Source organism: Solea solea, chromosome 21, assembly GCF_958295425.1.
Source record: "Solea solea chromosome 21, fSolSol10.1, whole genome shotgun sequence".
Classification (NCBI taxonomy): Eukaryota; Metazoa; Chordata; class Actinopteri; order Pleuronectiformes; family Soleidae; genus Solea; species Solea solea.
In genome coordinates this window covers 13953576-13972986 of record NC_081154.1, presented here as the reverse complement: position 1 = coordinate 13972986, position 19411 = coordinate 13953576, and the positions used below count along the sequence as shown (strand labels likewise).

Sequence of the window (19411 nt, the reverse complement as noted above, 5' to 3'; positions counted from 1 at the left end):
TTAATCTAATACGAAAATGAATAATTAGATTTTATTTCTAAAAAGGCAACTGATTTTTTTTTCATCAGATCAGGATTTCTTGGCCATTTGATACAAGCATTTACTGCAGAGGATGTAATGTGAAACAGATAATTTCTGAATACAAAACATACAAAAGATAATAAAACAAAAAGCTTGACAATGCAGAACAAACAAGTGCTCTATGGTGATGAGGGGAACAAAACTAAAGAGTTTAGTCTCACTGCAGGAGTAGGCTCATGATCTAATGGTGGCCAACCTCTGGGATAATTGAAAAAAGAAATCCTTAATTCATCTTCCACAATGTAATTCTGATCAAGGCCACAGCTAGAATCCACTGCAGGCTTCAAAAACACCCAAGAAAAGGCAAAATCGTTGTTCGCTGAAAGCAAAAACACTTTCTCTTTCTTTCTGGCACACTCGCTCATTAGAAACACTTAGGATGAGAGAAAGAAACTCTGTTTAATTGTGTGTCTGAGTGTGTGTGCCTGTTTGTGTGAAGGCGGTGTGAGCAGGGGTTAAAACATGTGTAAACATGGAGCTTTAACTATTAAAAAACAAGGAAAGATGCAGTGTTAAGAGCTCTGCCTCAGTTCTCTGAGGCTTTCTTATTAAAAAGCAAATGCCACTGCCTGAGATACAGTGGAAAAAAAAACACAGAGCCAATGATTCATAATATATTTCATAAATACTTCATGAATCCTCTCACCATACTTAAGCCAGTCTGGCAAAAAAGAAAAGAAAACACTGTCACCTATTCTAGTACCCGCTTGTCAGCACATCACTGGGGAGTGGGTGTCACATGTCACTTCTGGTTTACACTCTTGCGTGGGACAGGCTCGGTGCAAGGAAACCGGGGGTAGGACAGAAAGAGGAACAGAGGGAAAAAGTGATGGGGACGCGGAAAGGGGAGCAAAGAGAGGGAGGAGGGGGGAGGAGGAAGGGGGTGTTATCATATCATCGCCCCATGTCTTTATATTTTCCCCCTTATTATCTTTGGCCCCCACACACTCAAGTCACTCAATCACACAAGCCCCGAGGACAGTGAGGGGACCTGGGAGGGCCTTTGCTTCATGGCAGACTCAGCCAGACAAGCGTCTGAAAGTTATACTGATCGCTGTCAAAGTCCCGTGACTTTGGAGGGACCAGGAGAGATAAGCGAGAGAGGAAACGATTGCATGGAAGGATAACGGCCAAATTTGCACACTACCAACAAAAAAAAAAAAAGAGAGGAAAAACCTGTGCTCCAGGCATAATGCAGATATACCATCCATGTAGACAAGTGTCAACATAAAGAGACAGAGAGCGAGAAGACGCTGATCTGCTTACAAATTTCTTATAGGAACTCACCATGTTAATGACAATGAAGGGATGCTTACTTCTCCGTCAGGAATCCAGCACTTAAAATGCTGGTAAACATATTTCTTTGACATAAATTTACACTTCTAATAAAAAAAAAAAAAAGTAAAAGGAACACCACGTTTTTGCAGCATGGTTTTTGTTAGGGCTGAACAATGTGTGGACAAATAACTGAATGTGATTTTCTGACAGATACTGTGACGACTTTAAGTGACGCTTTGGTTCAATATAGATTTTAATGTAATGGAGCATTATTACATGACACTATCAAAATATTAACCACTCTACAGTATACTCTAATGCAAATACATTACATTGCAATTTGATAACTTTGGTTTCAGAACAAATTATAGTTTTCTCTATAAAATTTAGTGCCAGCCACTTTATAAATTGCTAACATTGTTAATTTCTATAAATAAATTACTTAAAATTGTTCATGTAAAAGTGCACTAAAAACAGGAAAAGAAGGTTGAAGTCTGTTTAAGACCAACCCAGTAAAGCTCAACTACAATATGTGGTTGACTTCACTGTAATTACTCCTAATTATTGATTATTGATCAGTAAATCAGTATAAAACAAGCAGTATATTTCATTGAAGCTGGTTTGTGAGTCAATCTCTCCAATAATTCAAACTATTGCCAAATCAGACTCTTTTTTTGTTCCTGCATTTTTTTCCTTGTCAAACAAAGACTGTAATAATGTTGCACATCTCAACAACAGATTCTATTTTCCTTCTCGTGAGCTGTCCTTTGACCAAGATTTGACCCACTGCCACCATGACACCATCAAACCCATGAAAAAATGGTTTCAACATGAGTGACAACAGGCTAATCAACATTAAATGCCATAGAGGAAACAAGGAAAAGCAACTGATGTCAAGAACCTGCAAATGACTTTAAAGAGACATACTGTACACTGTACAACTTTCAACTGAAAGACATATTCATAAGTAGAGAAATATGCACTGGGCTTATGAAGAAGAATTAGGGGAAATCCATGTCTATTGAGTCTTTTTATGAGTAATCAGACTTTGGTGTCATTGATGACTTGTTAAACAACAAACCATGAAAAGAGTCAGTCTGTCTTTACTCCTCTGTGATAAATAAGAACATGCAAACCAAGGCAACCTAAGGCGATTTCAACTGTCTATCATCCATCTAATGTTGTGTAAGGTGTGTCATGTTGTTTCCTCAAGATGGATTACAACGAGGCACATTTATAATGGGAAGTACAGTGCTACGAAAATCTCCCATCAAAACCTGAATATAATGATCAGCATTTGATGTCACAGCTTCTTAAGACAGAAACATAACTATCTCATGTATGGCTTTGCAAACTCTTGTGTTTGGTTTTAGGTTGCTAATTGTGCCAAACATAATAACGATTGTATGACCATTGTCAGCCAAGTTGAACGGTCTCCACAACCTTTAATCGTCTGAGACCACCAATGTTTCAAAAATTCATGCAGTAACTAACTGAGGAGAAGCCTCATCTTCATCTATTTGGCTTTCTTACAGTCACAGGATGCTCTCAAAAACACAAAAGATATTAGTATATGTAGAGTAAAGAGGAAATAACAGTTCAATCACTGAACTCCATAACCTACAGAGCAGAGAGCATCCGCATTGGAAACAATACTGTATACTTTATACTGCTTTTCAAAAACCTTAGAAAATGTTAATTCATTGCCAATGTTGAGCACATTACACATGACCCTCAGAAGCGGATGCAACAAATAGCTCCAGGGTTTGGAAACAGAAAAAGGAACGGCTCAAGGAAAACTTCTTAAATATTCTTACAACTCAAACATGCAGCCTGAGCTGTGAGTGCCAAGTCAAGAGTCATTCATTTCTTATTCTTCTACTACAACATGTTTATTCTGACAATGGGGGACCAAATAAAAACCTGTCAGCTTTAGTTAATTAGTTCAAGACGGATACAGAAAGGAATGTAGCCGTGTAACAGACAATCAATGTGATCATCAACTAACTATCCTATACTTATTGTATTTTCCACATCTTAGTCGAACACGGTCTCTTCATTTACAGGTTTTTGCCTAAAAAGATTTAATTCAACAAATAAAAGCACTCAGTGTCAGCTTCAACTGAACACTAAATTTCAAGTTGTCTCTAGAAGGTCATTTGATAACCACTTGTGAAACTGATATTTGTGGAAAAAAAAACTTTTAACAAAATTAAATAAGAATTATCACTTTTTTCATCCATTCACTGGGGTGTACCTGGAAAATAAATTGTTCAATATTTCAAGGTTGGCTTTGGAAATGAATGAATTATCTCTCTGAGCAGAGATGGGAGGTTTTCACTAAAGAAAAAAAGGCAATCCTACTTGACCGTGACTGTAAATAGTGCACCGACAGAAATTATAAACAGATACGTTGTATTCATGTGACAGTTGGCCTTGTGACTGAATATCATACAACACAAGTAGGAACAACTATTGCAAAATCAATAAAGGAGTAAATGTTGATATGATCGAATCATAATTTAAACTGAATAGGCCTATTTAGAAGTTAAGTTTGATAGTATTGCATACTGTGAATCATGTCACATTATGTACTTTGACAACATTTTTACCAATCTCATAAAAACGAGTAATTACACCACATATATTTCAAAAGAACACTGATGTCTGGTAATGAATGACATCTCCGTGGTCCTTGATAAACCAGAATACAGCAAATGAATCCATCTCCAGTGATCAAAAAGTAATTACACAGCAAATGAATATCAAAACTGCCTTGACCAATACTGGCGTGGAGCCACACTTAAGGACATAAAAATATAAAGTATTGAACAATATTAATTGGGTAGAGCTTGATATTTTATTACAAGCAATTAACCTTTATCAGAGTCAAGCATCCTTGAAAACAAAAACCAACATTTGGGCGAGAAGTGCTTTAGCCGCTGAAATGACAATAAAAAGTGAGCTCACCTCCTGGAACACAAGGTAACGGTTGCATTCATATTTTGTATTACTTTCTTAATTAACTTTCAGAGCACAGGGAGCTGGGCAGAGGCAAACCAAAGAGAACATATTACATGGAGCACATTCGGAATGCAGCCTTCTTCAAGGTGCTTTGTATCACATGTATTTTTACCACAAGGACAAGTCATTTTTTGTATCAATTACACAGCATAAAGGGTGTGAGGTCAGCTATGGTATAAATGGAATTCCACTTATATCATAAGAGGGGCAAAGGAATTTGTAAATGTGTCCAAAATTGTCCTTGGCAGATATATGAAGTAGAAGAAAATGCTTAGAGCAATACCGCCATCTGCTGTAGAAAGAGACACACAACCACAACAAGTACTGCCCGCAGGAGGCGTAGAGGTTGATACACATGGAAAAGCAACATTGGCAGGATCATTTGTAAAGCGCAATTAAGAGGCAAACATAAATAAATAAATTCTAAATATCAATATTTACAGCTCAAGACAACTCAAAATTTGTAATATACTGTGGATATAGGGATGTCATATCCCTATATCCACAATACACTTAAAATTTTGAGTTTATGATAAGCACAAACTTGGTTTAGTTTGTAATTATTAATAAGATAATGACCATGGGGCTGCAATTCCTCCTTATTTTTACTATCTATTCTGATTATTGCTTGTTAGTTAATAATGAAAAACTATCATCACAAAGATTGTTAAAATTACTTTCCATTTCAGTTTTTCATCATTAGGCTGAATAGAATAAGTTTACAGATGGCTGAAAACAATAATGTACTTAAATGATTAAACTAATATTAAAATCAATAAAGCAATTAAGACTGAGAACAATTTTAAAGGCTGAGAAAGGAAGGACGTTGGTACAAAACATATGTATGATAATAAGAGAAGCAACTATGAGATTACAGGACAAAAATGGAAGGTTGACATCTCATCACACCGCACATAAAGTAAGCGTCTGTCAAAACTAGATTGTATTTTGTGGGACACAGTAGACATGTGCGGGTCCCCACATTCCCCACTGGGACAGGCCAAGCATGGCCCATTATCTCTGGTTACTTGATAGGTTTCATTAAATTAAGCTTACTTTAGGCTTTGTCTTTGCCTGATCAAAGCCGCTGCTAAAAGTCATGCATTCCCCATAACTTAACAAGCTGAGTCCATCAAGAAGGATTTTCAAAAAATTTTTGCTCCAACATGTTTTTGTCATTCCTTTTACTGCTACAGTGCCCACTTGTTGTGACCCTGACTCTCACTGTCCCCTCCATTATTGCAATGAAGCTGTCACCTAAAGCAACACAGCTGAATCTCATACAGTATATACACATCTGGGATGCCTGTGTGATAAGTAGTCTTCCTGGATGAAATGGCTGGGTTACAGAGGTTGACTCAGGCCCTGTCTGGAATGAGCAGGAATGAGGTCTCAAGCTGGCACATGGTGGTAGAAAGACTTCAAACCGTGGGTGAATGGGAGGATGAGAGAGCAGGTTAAGGGGGGGAGACACCCATGGGAGGCCGGTAGGGGGTGGGGTTGGGAGTGATGGGTGGTGAGGGAGAGGAAAGGCCTTGATATCCACAGAAAGCACAACAAAGCCAGAGCTTTTTACATTAAAAAGAAAAGGAGATTGCCTTTTTTCCCACTACCACTGTCATGTCCTCCCTAGGCCTGCAGGAAGTGAGAGGCTGAGCTCGGGTATAGCATTTGGCACATCTGAGGCACACCTGAGGGGGCTGAGGTTCTTACCTTCTGAACACTCGGCTAAGATTTACAGGAGACCAGATATCCTGGATGTCAGTGTGCGAAGTGGATAATCTTAGTTTTAATGTACACTGATCCGACCAAACCACACATGGAGGTGTAAAACTGAAAATGACTGTCAAACTGGGGAGTCACAGCCAGTATTCTTTTTATTTTTTATGCTACCGCAGTTCCACATTGTAGGCCATCTCACATACAGTACTCGCTTACCACCTGTCAAGAATGCAGCAATTTTTGAAAGAATTATGTTTATTGAATAGAGGGAGCTCAAAGCTCTTTTAAAGGATTAAAGAAACACATATGGCCTCACACCACCAGGTATAAAATAGCAAGTCATAAAAATATGCACCAATATCAGCCACAGCAGGTGATCGCTATTTGACGATTAGCCGGTAAGGTAGGGGAGAAGAAAAGTTCAAGATTAATCATCAGCCAATTAAATGCTCATGCTGAATAAAAGCAAACTGTCTTGGCATAGAGACTCGACTGTGACCTCAGTTAGCTCATCTCAATGGTGAGCTACCAGATCACACACGGCTTGTTTGGGGAAGTCTGTTTGTTTGTTCTGATTTTGGAATAGTGGGGCTTAGAGGGTTGTGGAAAGGGGTTATATATTTCTAATTGAAAACACAAATAAAGGGGGATTAATGATATTAGATCATCACAATTATCAATGCAGTCATTGACAATTGGAAAACTATGTATTAGTAGTATTAGACACAAAATGCTGAGATACACGAGTCCCAGATTAAAATTTGCAGCACGATCATATACAATGTTTATAAGAATATTGAGAGTATCATCTTTGTGCACATAGGATTCTCACAACATTAATCTCACATTTATTTAATTTCAGAACAAACAAAAACCACATTACACTTCCAATTCTGTCTAAAATTGTGCATCTTAAAAATCCACTTGACTCAGTACTACTATTTCCTTAAATAATTTATTTCTAGCATTTGCCGTTCAACAACAAATACGCCATTAAAACAGAAAAAGTTAACATTTGAGAAGAAGACTAAATCGTACCCTCAAGGTTCTCAGGTTTTATTTGACAGAAATCCAGTAGTAAGGATCCACAATGACATGTCATAAATAACAACTCTACATGCTGCTCTTATCCCAGGTCAGCCTTTAGTGAATTTATTTAATAGTTTTCAAAAAAAATCCACTTCAGTCGTATGTAAAAACCTAATCCGAGGTTGTTGATTCATTTCACTTTCGATTTGCGGAAGGACTCTCAAACTCAAGGTCAACTGATTTTCACAATGGGTTTATTATCACACGAGTATAAAAGCAGAAGAGAAAAATAAAGATATCATTTAAGATATCTGTTTTGCGAGGCAAAGAGCTGAATACAAAACTATTTTTAAGATATTTAGGCAACTAATTACTTTGCTTACAACGGACAACTTGAACTTATTTCTATCATGTTACTGATGAAGCAACAACCTTGAAAAATATTGGAACCAAACAATGTGAACGAACAGAAAGTGACCCAGAAGACTGTATTGTTCATCAAGCTTTGATATAGGCTTGAGATCAAGTCAACACATAGAGTGAAGGTGATTTATGAATTTCTAAACAAGGCCAGATTCTGCAGCGAAAACACACACACACACAACCTGTTCTCGATAGGCATCACTTGCAGGTTCAAATACAAACTTTAAGAATCAACATCTGTGGAAACACCACTGAGCTTCAGCACAAGTCTGTCTGTGTGAAAAAGTTTGTGGGCATGCATGTGAGGGTGAGAGTTTGGTTGAGAGATCAGTGGATGTATGTAAATGGTGTACATTATAACTACAATGTTTTACTGACAATTAAAGATTCTATAAAGAGTTGAAGTACTTACAAAGTCTTTCTCGAGCTTCTCCATTTCCTGCTTGTAGCTCTTCAGTCTGCTGTTGTACATGGCTCGACTCTGGATGGGAATCTCCCGCACCTCCAGGTCCATCTGCTCCAGCTGAAACCCACAGTTTACCCACTTCAGTTCACAAACATTTCAAAAATTGACAAATACAAACTTCAATTTCATCACCATAAAAATTATTCTGAATATAAAAAAAACATTCCAAAACTGACATGGTTTGAATTTACATCCAAATGTCATGGAATCAACCTGGTGAAATGAGTATTATAATCACTTTCATAGCACTTAAATAGATACTAAAAACAATCTAGGCCTCATTATTCATGAACACATTTCTCCCATCGTCGACACATTTCTGTTAACAACGCATTGTGTAAGTCTCACAACAATATACAATATGTGACAAAACAAAGGCCCAAGACCACTGTAATGAGTCAGTAAGAAGAACATGCCTCCTGCAAATGTCACTCTGATGTGACAAAAAAGTTGCTGTAAAGGAAGTCTTTTCTGGAAATATATTTAAAATCAAATATGAGGGAGTCTTCAATGCAGCAGCATACACAGGCCCAAAAATGTCACAGTGAATTAAGTAAAAGTAAATTTGACGTGTGGCTCGACAGGACTCTCTGTGGCAGATTTAGAGGAAACTAATCACTGTGACATTACAAGACAACTGCAACAACAATTTGTCTCTGTCAGGTGATTTTGCTCATTTTTAAACACCAACATGAAAACTCCCCCCCTCAAGATAATGGCTTGAAATGTGTCATAGGGGTGTCACTTAAAAGAAGATTACGGTAAAGCAATCATGTGAGGAGGAAGCCTCCATACCGCCATGTGAAGTGTGTGTGCACGTCTGTGTGTGTCATGTCAGCACCAGGATAATACAGGTGCTGTTTGTCTGGTGCCAGTGAAAATGGTCTCCCCCCCCTTTGCACAAATTCATTATTTAGGAAATGGGAAGAGGAGAAAATTAGTGATCAAAGACATACCAACTCTCTGACTTCTTCGAGCTGTTTGTCGACATTTAGAACCAGCTGCGTCTTCTCCTCTGAAAGGGAAAAAAACAGCAACATATTGATCAGCTGACAGAGAAACAGCGATTCATGACAACAAACCAACTCCCCCACAACAGAGGAAGAGACGAGGGAAAGGGAAAGAAAGAGACTAGAAGACAACACACAAGGACATATTTGAAGATATATTTACACATTCTTTCCATGCGACAAGCCAACATTTGATGTCTCTTATTTATTGGCATCTATGAGGCTTTTGTTGGTTTCAGTTGAGGAGCGGAGAGACACCTCATGCCAACTCAAAGGGAAGGAAGGTGTCATCTTTGCTCACTTGCCAGAAGTATGAGGCCCACTCAGAATGACTAACATACTGTTCTGCACCTCGCCCTGTGGCTGCTCTTCAACATCATCCACTGAAATTCATTAGGACTGGCAAGAGTTCCAAAGATGCACAAAAACTACAGTTCATTCCACTGTTATTTAAGGCAGCAAAACACCACTCAATGTCTGTACATACAGGGACTGTTCTTGGTTCTTTACAATGAAAGTCAACCATAGGTAGCATAGAGGTTTGGTTGTTTAACAATCAAGCATCATTAAACAAATGTATTTTCAAGAAGATAATAGGAACAATAAATATTGGTGCCTTATGGGGCAAAGGGCCCTATTTGCAGTGGCCAAATTTCCTTTGGTCCTTTGCAGTGTGTCTTCCACCCTTCAAACTTCCCTGTCTTGTCTAATAAAGGCCCAAAAAGCCCAAAAAATATCTTTAAAAAAGGGGAAAGAAAATTAATCAAAACCTGGTTTGGAATAAATGAAAAAATATGCACACAATCATAGAATTTTCTATCATCACCACATGCCATCTATAAACATACAATTTGTGTGTTGTGAACCAAATGCAGAGATTCTCCTCTTCATACATAATATATGTTAGAAAACAGTGGCAAACAGTGTGTGGAAAAAATTCACAAATGTGTAGTAAAGAATTATGGAGTAAAGACTGAATTTCCCCAGTCTTCAGGACAAAGACACAACAGAATGTGAATAACACAACAGAATCATCTCCCATTGATGCAAAAATATACAAAAAAGCTCTGCAACTTTATTTAAAACTCATAAAAGGTGAAGAAATAAAGGAGAGAAGAAAAGAAGGAGATACAGTAGTTAAAATATTTGTAAAAGTCCTAATTTATTTTATTTTAGATAAATGACAAAAAAGCCATTTTCATAGAAGACATTTGAAAGCATATGTGTTGCTAATAACATTAATGATGTCTAAATGGGGCTCCAGTGTGCTCATCAGAATAAAATGTTTTATTAGTTTGTTTTTCAAAATAAATCAGCATACTTATGAATCCAGTGCATCCCTATGCATTCCACTGAAGCTCACTTTAGCTCAGTTTTACCTATTGTGAAATTCTTCTTTTGTAAAAGGGCACTAATGTTATTCTAATTCATTTAAATCTCACCATCTATTCATTCGTTCATTCATTCATTCCACTTTATCCACCCTGGATAAAGTTGCCAGTCCATCGCAGGGCAAACATATAGAGATGAACAGCCATTTACTCTTATGGACAATTGTATGTTTTTTTGGACTGTGAGAGGAAACCAGAGAACCCAGAGGAAACCCATGCACACAAACGGGGAGAACATGAAAACTCCATGCATAAAAGCCCTTGTTCAGACTGTGTCGCAAACCCTGGTCTTTTTGCTGCAAAGGTCCTTCTTACATCTAAACCTAAATAATCAAGATCAATAGAAAAAGACAGCCTTTATATATTTGAAGAGATCGCTAATTCAGTTAAGGCTTCTTCTTTTTTTCAGAATATCAGCAGAAAACTTTCAACATTTTGAATCACTTAAATATAAAGCTAACACAACTTTGATCTACAAATCAAATTGTAAATCCTCATTTATTTAGCACCATGCACTATACCTTATTTTAAATCCCATGTCCAACCTCACAACTTACACAGTAAACAGCCAGAGGCAATTCATGATATGATGCTTCCTTGCTCCAAGCCAGAGGCCTGTGAAATATGTATGGATTTTTACCAAAAACTCAACCCGCTGATGGAAGGGTGAGTTTTGTACACAGAAGTAAGAAAATAAAAGATAGTGTTCGAAAAAACATTATTTATAATAATAAAAAAAATCATATTTCATTGACTTCTTTAAATATTGCTTGAATCTTTTTGGAGGATGGTAATGAATAAACACACATTCATTTGACTATTATATGAATAAAGATAGTCAATTACTTTTTTCCCCCACAAACCTTGGTCATTATCAGCAACTGTGCACATTTGAGGGCAATAACAAAAGCCCTTTGTCTACTTCTTTATTAATAAATTAAAAAGAGGGCTGTTCAACCACAGGCAAAATTCCACCACTTCAGGAAGCAGGTCTTTAAAGAAGCATAAAATAAAACCCTAAGAGGGAAGGGATGTGAAATTCAACCATAAACTATTCTGTTGGTGACAGAAAACATTCAACAACTATGAGTGACTCCTGGCTTTGTACATGTTCAAATGAGTTTACACTGACACTGTTAACAGATGGCAAGAGGAAGCAATGTGGAATTACTCTGTGGAATTAAATGAGCTGCCACGAATCTTCAAAGACGCCAGCAAACCAGAAATATTCAGGGAACTGAGGCTATGTGAGACACAGTGCCCTTTGAAAAAACCTGAGTAAGAGATGGAAGCAATCAAAATAAAAACTAGCATGAGGTAAGCTGATGTAGATAATACAATTGTAGCCACAAACCACAGTTGCAGTGGTTCATGTGCAAAATATTGATGCTCATCACTTAAGCATATCTCAAAAATATGTAACTTTGTGTTTCGCATAGCAAAAGCCTAGTTGACGCCCAGGTGATGATGTTTTAAACCCAAAAACTTTTTAACAAAAAACAAAAAAAATTTAATGTGTGAATACAGTGTCTGACTGTAAACACAGGCCTACGTGCAGAATGAATTCATTTAATATCTATTCAAAAAAGTTTGTGTATTGTGAAAGTAGTATTAGTAGTGTATTAAACTGATGTTCTGTATTTTTTTCAATTGTGGATAAATATGAAAGTTTTTTGTCTTACGGTGAATCAAAATAATATTAGCCCTACGACCTCATCTCCATAGAAGACATACATGACTTGTCCACATTCTGCTGTGCTGTAATGAATGGGAGACATGTGATCTACCACATCCTTCTTGCATTGTGAGTGTTAGCCATTAATAAATCTAAAACACGGTCGCATGGTTTTGCTGCTGCATCTATATGCTCTCTGGATTATTGATTTAAAGTAAGTTACATCAATAAGACCTTACTGCATTCCATATTGTTTAGAACATCCACGGTCACTTTATATCCATTAACAACCTGAGAGACAGCCACTATCTATACTAGAAAATGCTCTTTGCAATGCATGCTCTACAAGAAACTTAGCTATGTCAATATGGAAATTAAACTGATCGAGTATAAAACATGAGCAATTTTTAAGAAGAAACCCCCTGTATTCAGAACTTTAAAGGCATTTAGTTGGTCATTCTGACATATTTACATATAATCTGAAATGCCGTCCCTGCTACGTCTTTCCATCCATTTTTTATACCCACATATAGTCTTTCACCGTCACTGCAGTGGAACCTGTTCAAACATTTATTGGCCAGGAGGAGCATCAAACTCATTCACACCTGGAGTGATCAGGTGTCCCTGTGAGCCAATCCCAAAACATTCACATAATTAAAATGTAGCCATGATTAACATGATTGTTTTCACCTGTGTTTTCCTGTTTGAAAAAATGAACAGCACACAAATAAAACGCAGCCATGATTAACATGATTGTTTTCACCTGTGTTTTCCTGTTTGAAAAAATGAACAGCACACAAATAAAACGCAGCCATGATTAACATGATTGTTTTCACCTGTGTTTTCCTGTTTGAAAAAATGAACAGCACACAAATAAAACGCAGCCATGATTAACATGATTGTTTTCACCTGTGTTTTCCTGTTTGAAAAGTCAAGTCAGCAAAAAGGCTAACTCCGTTATTAGGTGGCAGCACTTACTACCCAGTAAAACAATGATATGGCAGAGCTCCTGTGTTATAATTATTTGATGTTTACTCATGAAAAACTGAATAATCTTAAATAATATGAACTATTTTGGCAGTGGCCAGAAACATCAGTTGTCGTCTCATCTCAACTGTTAATATATGTAATACCTTGGGTACAAAAGTACCTTACCTACACACCTATACATAATAATATATATATAATTTCTAAAATAACACTGTAGCTACTCCACCACTTACTGCAACGATTCCGCCAATACAAAATGTCATATATTAATAGAATGTCAAAAATATTAAGATACACCATCTGCGGTTAGCTTGGCAGCTAGCTCCAGCTAGGCATTTTCAGATAATAAATACAGCTGCCTTACCTCCACTGAGTTTGGGAATTCGGCCAATTTTGTTAGTTACTTCTGCTGTAAGGGTGGCAAAGTCCTGCTCGTAGGTCTCGAAGTCTGAAGACATGACTGCTTATTAAGTTTAGTTAGCTTTGTGGCTGACAGCTCAGAATAATAACAACACGGCTCGAATGGAGCTCCTTCCTTGAGTCGCAGTGAAATGTGCTCGGCGTGGATTTGGATTTTCTTTTTTTTTATGACAACGCAAAATGTTCAGCAAGTGGACGGAAATATTCTTTCGCGTTAAAGGTATTTATTTTTTATTGTGTGTCTGAAGTGAATTCATTATTTTTCGTAAAAACTAAGAGTTAAATTGCTGAAACAAATGAGTGTCTCGAGCTGGAGCTTGAGGGTAACAATTTCTGACACACCATGAAAAAGGTTCCGCTTCATGCACAGAAGAAAAATAACAAGGAAGTGACCAGGTTTGTCATGTATTATGTCATCTCTATTATCTATTAATTCGAAACGTTCATGTAAACATACAAGAGGTTATTTGCGATATCCTCCCTACACACTGTTTGCCTTATTTATTTATTTACACCTTGCAGCAACAACGAGCTCGGTACGTTAGTCTTGACAGCTTGGTGAGGAAGCTAGCTTACTGTTAGCGATGGTGCTAAAATTGATACAGTTTAAATTTAAGGCGGGTATAATGCCATGTCGATTACTGAAACAAACATTGTCTGTCATACCTTGTTTATGGACAGTGCTTATGGTAACACGTATTTGGTCAATTATTGATTCAAATTAGCTTGGAATGGCAAGCTAATCAAGCTTGACGCTGTGCTGTAAATACTGTGGATGTTTGGAAAGCGTGGTCACTTGCATTCATTGTGCTCATAGATAAGGTTTATGTGAAATTAATAGATTTATTCGATATTTCAAGATAAATAGAAGCACTGTTAGCTCACTGGCTTTATTTCACTGCAAATATACTATATGTTATCAAAGTGTCAGATGGATGGCTGATTGTTGTGATTTTTCTTGTCTGCCTCCAGATGGGGACTTTGACGTTGTCACAAGGATAGCGTGCTCCCCAGATTGACAGCAGAGGATGCCGCTCTTTGCCAGGACCAGCAGCAATGGGACACGAAGCGCCCCAGTGACTCAAGACCAGACCAGTTGTCGAGTACTCAGAAGAAAGGGAAAAATATGTGCATCTTACTCATTGCTATGAGATAGCAAATGAAATAATTAACACATTACTGAAGTCTAGTCAATACATTTCATTCATCAAAAGCAAGAATATTAGACCTAGTTGTGTGGTAAAAAAATGAACTTCCTGTCAACCTTTGTGACATTTGAGAACCTCCATGAGGTACGGAGATTATGCCACTGGGGCCCAGTCATAGCTTTGTCCGTCATTGCTATATGCTCCACAATGGCCATTCTGGACTCCATTATCTGGTACTGGCCATTAGACACTACAGGAGGTAACATTAACTTCATCATGCTCATCAACTGGACTGTTCTCATCCTCTACAACTACTTCAATGCTATGTTTGTTGGACCTGGATATATCCCTCTTGGCTGGAGACCAGTAAGGACTCAAATCTATCACTATCTTCATATTTGTTTAACTAGAGCAGTTTGTGTAATGTAGATTTCTATTGTTTAGATTGCTGTGTCAAAATTTTGATTTTATTCTTAAACAGGAGAAGCAACTGGATGCCCAGTACTTGCAGTACTGCAGAGTGTGCCAAGGGTTCAAGCCCCCCAGATCCCACCACTGTCGCAAGTGTAACAGGTATTTTTTAGATTAAATTAAATTATTCAACTTTATTGTTATTGTGCTGAGTAAGACAGTACTCTGGTTCATCAAAAAAAGCAAGTATAAATATAATAAAGTGCAAAACAATGGTCTATATAGCTGTAGTATGTACAGTGGGGCAATGGGTAGAGTATGAGCAGTATATACAGAATATAAATATAGTTATGTATACAGATTAACAGAACATGTATCATTTAACAGAGTATGCATAGGTATATGTGTAGTATAAGTGGCAGAATGTGTGCGTGTGTGTGTGTGTTTTTCTATGCTTACAGTGCTGTGAAGTATCTCTGTGGCCTTTTTAAGTGCACACTTCAATTCTTGTTATCAACACACATTGCACATAACACTGACAATCATACAGAACCCCAGTATGCCTTTCAAGGTAAAACTTTCTCTTTAAAATTTGAAATGATTATATACTGATCTTTCACATGGACCATCAGTCATCTGTATTTTTATTCTAAAAAAAGAAAAAGCAGTGTGGCCTGCTGATGAATTTGTCACTCTATGTCCTCCCGAACAACCAGTCAATTCCCCCAGCACTCCTCTCCTCCTCTGCCTCCCCTCCCACAGGTGTGTGATGAAAATGGACCACCACTGTCCTTGGATCAACAACTGCTGCGGACACCTGAACCATGCTTACTTCACCAGCTTCCTTGTGCTGGCTCCTCTGGGCTGCTCACACGCCGCCATCATCTTCATAATGACCATGTATACGCAGTTGTACGAAAGGGTCAGTAGTTTCTCAGTGCTCCATGATATAAATGGCCTCGCTGAAGTTATCAGACATTTTTAACTGTGTTCTTTGTCCTTGCTGCAGATATCATTTGGGTGGAGCACTGTGAAGATTGACATGAGTGCTGTGCGTCAATTCCAGCCCATCATGCCCTTCAGTGTGCCTGCCTTTGCTGCCACACTCTTTGCCTTAGGCCTGGCACTGGGTACCTCTATCTCTGTTGGCATGCTTTTTGTCATACAGGTGAATCTTTAATTAGTGTGCACTAACATAATCTTTTCAATATTTACTTTGCAAAGCCACAATCTGTCTTGTGAGCTTGTCCAATATTACATTTCACATTGCCCCAGTATTCAAGAGAAATCTGTGGTACAACAAATTAACTATTTTTCCAAAACAAGTTACTTCTGATAATGAAAGAGTCTTTTCTTTTCAGATGAAAGTCATCCTTCGAAACAAGACCTCAATTGAGTCCTGGATCGAGGAAAAGGTCAGATTATATGATTATTGTAATGTTAATGTGGTTTCAGGTGGGTGAATGCTTGTGTGATCAGTACAACAAACTAGGATGACTATGTTAAGGACTTATAATTAACATGTTTAATTATCTGCCTCTTGGTCTGACCTTGTTCTGGGATTTGTGCATAACTTTTAAATATAAACAAATGTTGTTTAGATTCAAACCCTTGTCAAATGAGTCCACACAATGCTGATTAACATTGAACATTGCTCTTGTAGAGAAGTGAGACAGCTGCAATCAGGTTGGATTTTGTCTGAAAACACAAAGATGTGTCTATGAAAATAAATGAGTTGTCCTGCTCAAAGCAGCTGGTCTTTCATCAGTTTGATGGGATAAACACTTCTTGCTACCACCTGCCCCTGTGTTGCTGCTGTATGCACACAAACACTCCCCTCTTTCAGGTCTGGCAGTATTGCTTAGTGGAGTCACGTTTCAAATGACAGACACAGTGTACACATTATGTAGCATCATATCTGTTCATAAAGACCAAACAAAGGCATAATAATAATACATTTAATAAATAAAATAACATCAACAAGAATAATAATATCCAAAAGTTACATACTGCAGCTTGAAATTATGTCACTTGAATTACCAGGATCATACAATGTCCCACGCTGATTACAGAAACATGATGCCACTCATCTGATCCCACTGACACACACTGTGTTCTTTCCCCAGGCCAAAGACAGAATACAGCACTACCAAACAGGGGAGGAGTTCATCTTCCCTTATGACCTTGGCACCCGCTGGCTGAACTTCAAGCAAGTCTTCACTTGGTCAGGGATGCCCAAGGGTGACGGCACAGAATGGCCAGTCCATCCCAAGTGTCACCAGCACACCTTAACTGTGGGTTGTGTTTTATTTGTTCCATGTCTACTTTTGCTTTGTCATTTTCTCGCCTCATGTGTACACTTGACTGTCTTTTCATGATAAGTGATAAATTAACTTGAATCTAATGCTATATTTGGTGTTAAACAGAGAGATAAAAGTGACATTGTGTTGTTCCCTTCTAAACAGATTGAGCAACTGAAACAGAAAGCTGACAAACGAGTGAGAAGTGTAAGTATCTGCCAAATCCGCGTTGAGACATTTGTGTGGTGTTAATTTCCACAAAGAACAGACAAACAAGAACAGGTTTAAACCTGAGTGTGATGTTGGGAGAAAAGGTGGAGATTAAACAGAGAATAATCTATGAAAAGTTCCATTTGCTCCTCAATATCTGATGATTCACATCATTGTTTCAAACACCTTTTTAGTTCCTACAATGTTTATTCCACAATAAAAGAGCTTGTAAGATGTCTACTGCATTGTCAAACATGATGGTCTGAATAAAGATAAGAGTACATATTCAGGGTAGCTATTGGCAGCATTGTTTGGTTGAACAAAATGTTACAGAATGTCAGATGTTTAAATGCAATAAGGTTAAAGACTTAACTTTATTAACACACATATTTTTACAAGATAGTTGTTATTAGAGTGGTAGAATAATCATATTTCTTTTTTGATGTGGCCAGCAGGTCCAGTACCGAGCAGTGGAGGACTATAATGGCGCTTGCTGCCCTCTCAGCAAGGGTCTCCAAACCTTTTTCAGAACTCCCTGCACAGAGGAGCCCAGGATCCCCCTCAGCAAGGGGGAAACCATCCTCGCCACCCGTGGGACCAAGTAAGTTGGTCCACACAGAAATACAGACTCACTGAATATTCTTCCAATTAATGATTTAAAACAAACAATTGTTTTGATTCTCTTTAGATGGTGGATGTATGGAGACAAAGTTTTGAGCGAGGAGCACATGAAAGGTAAAATTGAAAATGACTGAATGATGTTTGAATTATGTTTTTTATACATTCACACTAATGGTACCTTTTTTCACTGTTCTGGCTTCCAGTTGGGGAACGTGTGAGGGGATGGTTTCCAAGGCGATGTGTGGAGAAGTGCCATTATGACACAGCTGCCAGTGATAGCACCAGCGAAAAGAAAGTAAATTAATATATTTCACCTGGCTTTATGTAGAGCGGGGGAGTGAAACTGAACATGAGGTGTCAGTCTGTTTTCATGAACATACACCCACTGAAGATGTCATGCCTGATACTGCAGGCTCACCATCAACAATTGCATACTTTGATTGAAATTGATCACATTTCAGTACCAACTTGAATTTTTTAAGTAGCACTTTGCTATCATAGACTTGAAAGTTCATGAGAAAGACTGGTCTTATGCGTTCAGTTCAGCTCCTCTGACCAAAAGTAAAACCCAGCAAGAGTCTTAATTTCCAATAAATGCCGCCAGGCTTTTATGTAACTTTGTTGTGATTACATGACTTTTTACTTGAATATGTTGTATTTACTGGTTGATGTCCTTTTTTGCTACTTATGCAATGCCTCTGCCCAGCTGACCCTAGGGCTTCATCATGCAACTCTTTCTACAGTACAGAGATAACACTCAACTTCTTTTTTTTTTTATTTTTGTAAAAACAAATTGTTGGCCTCACAGTTATAAATTGAAAATTAAAAAATCTTCAAAAGTCATTGTGTGCATCAGTCTTTGTTTGCTAAAAATTCAAGATGTATTAAGATGATCACAGTTAACTGTCAAGAAAATGGACAAAGAAGATCCTTTAATAGTTGCACTGCAGGGGCATTTTCACTGTTCCACCAGCAGGCATGATAGTAAAAATTGTGATGGATACTTAGTATGAATTAAAAAGAGCAGGAAGTACTACAAACTAATGTACTAACTAATTTAGAAAAGGCATTAATATACAGTATACAATGTAAGCAGTGTGTGATCATAATATATATACAATATGGGTGTCTAACAAAAAAAAGAAAAGTCAAGCATGTAACAACAACCACATGTAAGGGCTTTTACTTGTATACTTTAGAATATGTATCTTT

General features: G+C 37.6%; 2 protein-coding genes across 6 annotated transcripts in view; one reads left to right on the top strand and one right to left on the bottom strand.

The window, feature by feature from the left end:
• The window catches only part of vti1a (vesicle transport through interaction with t-SNAREs 1A), a 108271-nt gene extending 94617 nt beyond the window's left edge, over positions 1 to 13654 (bottom strand). For 3 of the 4 annotated variants that reach the window (XM_058621466.1, XM_058621469.1, XM_058621467.1), the window contains exons 1-3: positions 13454 to 13653; positions 8980 to 9038; positions 7970 to 8080 (exon numbers count right to left, since the gene is read on the bottom strand). In XM_058621466.1, coding sequence (XP_058477449.1) covers positions 7970 to 8080; positions 8980 to 9038; positions 13454 to 13547 — 264 coding nt within the window. In that variant the 5' untranslated portion in view covers positions 13548 to 13653. Of the gene's footprint in view, positions 1 to 7969; positions 8081 to 8979; positions 9039 to 13453 lie in introns of all 4 variants that reach the window. The other variant, XM_058621468.1, reaches the window with a different exon arrangement.
• Positions 13655 to 13818: 164 nt separating this feature from the next.
• Positions 13819 to 19042, top strand: zdhhc6 (zinc finger DHHC-type palmitoyltransferase 6). Of its 2 annotated transcripts, none has more exons than XM_058621464.1 (11): positions 13819 to 13905; positions 14482 to 15023; positions 15139 to 15230; positions 15831 to 15990; positions 16078 to 16236; positions 16430 to 16483; positions 17195 to 17362; positions 17534 to 17575; positions 18034 to 18179; positions 18267 to 18313; positions 18403 to 19042. In XM_058621464.1, exons 2-11 carry the CDS (start codon positions 14757 to 14759, stop codon positions 18501 to 18503), a joined length of 1236 nt encoding a protein of 411 aa, XP_058477447.1. In that variant the 5' UTR covers positions 13819 to 13905; positions 14482 to 14756; the 3' UTR covers positions 18504 to 19042. The 2 variants fall into 2 exon arrangements, with proteins under 2 accessions (XP_058477447.1, XP_058477446.1); XM_058621463.1 differs by having other exon boundaries at positions 13820 to 13905; positions 18031 to 18179.
• The last annotated feature ends 369 nt before the right edge of the window (positions 19043 to 19411 follow it).

Coding starts and splice junctions, on each gene's coding strand:
- zdhhc6 (XM_058621463.1), top strand. CDS start 14,757: ATGAACTTCCTGTCAACCTTTGTGACATTTGAGAACCTCCATGAGGTA. Junction 15,231..15,830: donor CACTGTCGCAAGTGTAACAG/GTATTTTTTAGA, acceptor CCCCTCCCACAG/GTGTGTGATGAAAATGGACC. Junction 18,314..18,402: donor GAGCGAGGAGCACATGAAAG/GTAAAATTGAAA, acceptor TCTGGCTTCCAG/TTGGGGAACGTGTGAGGGGA.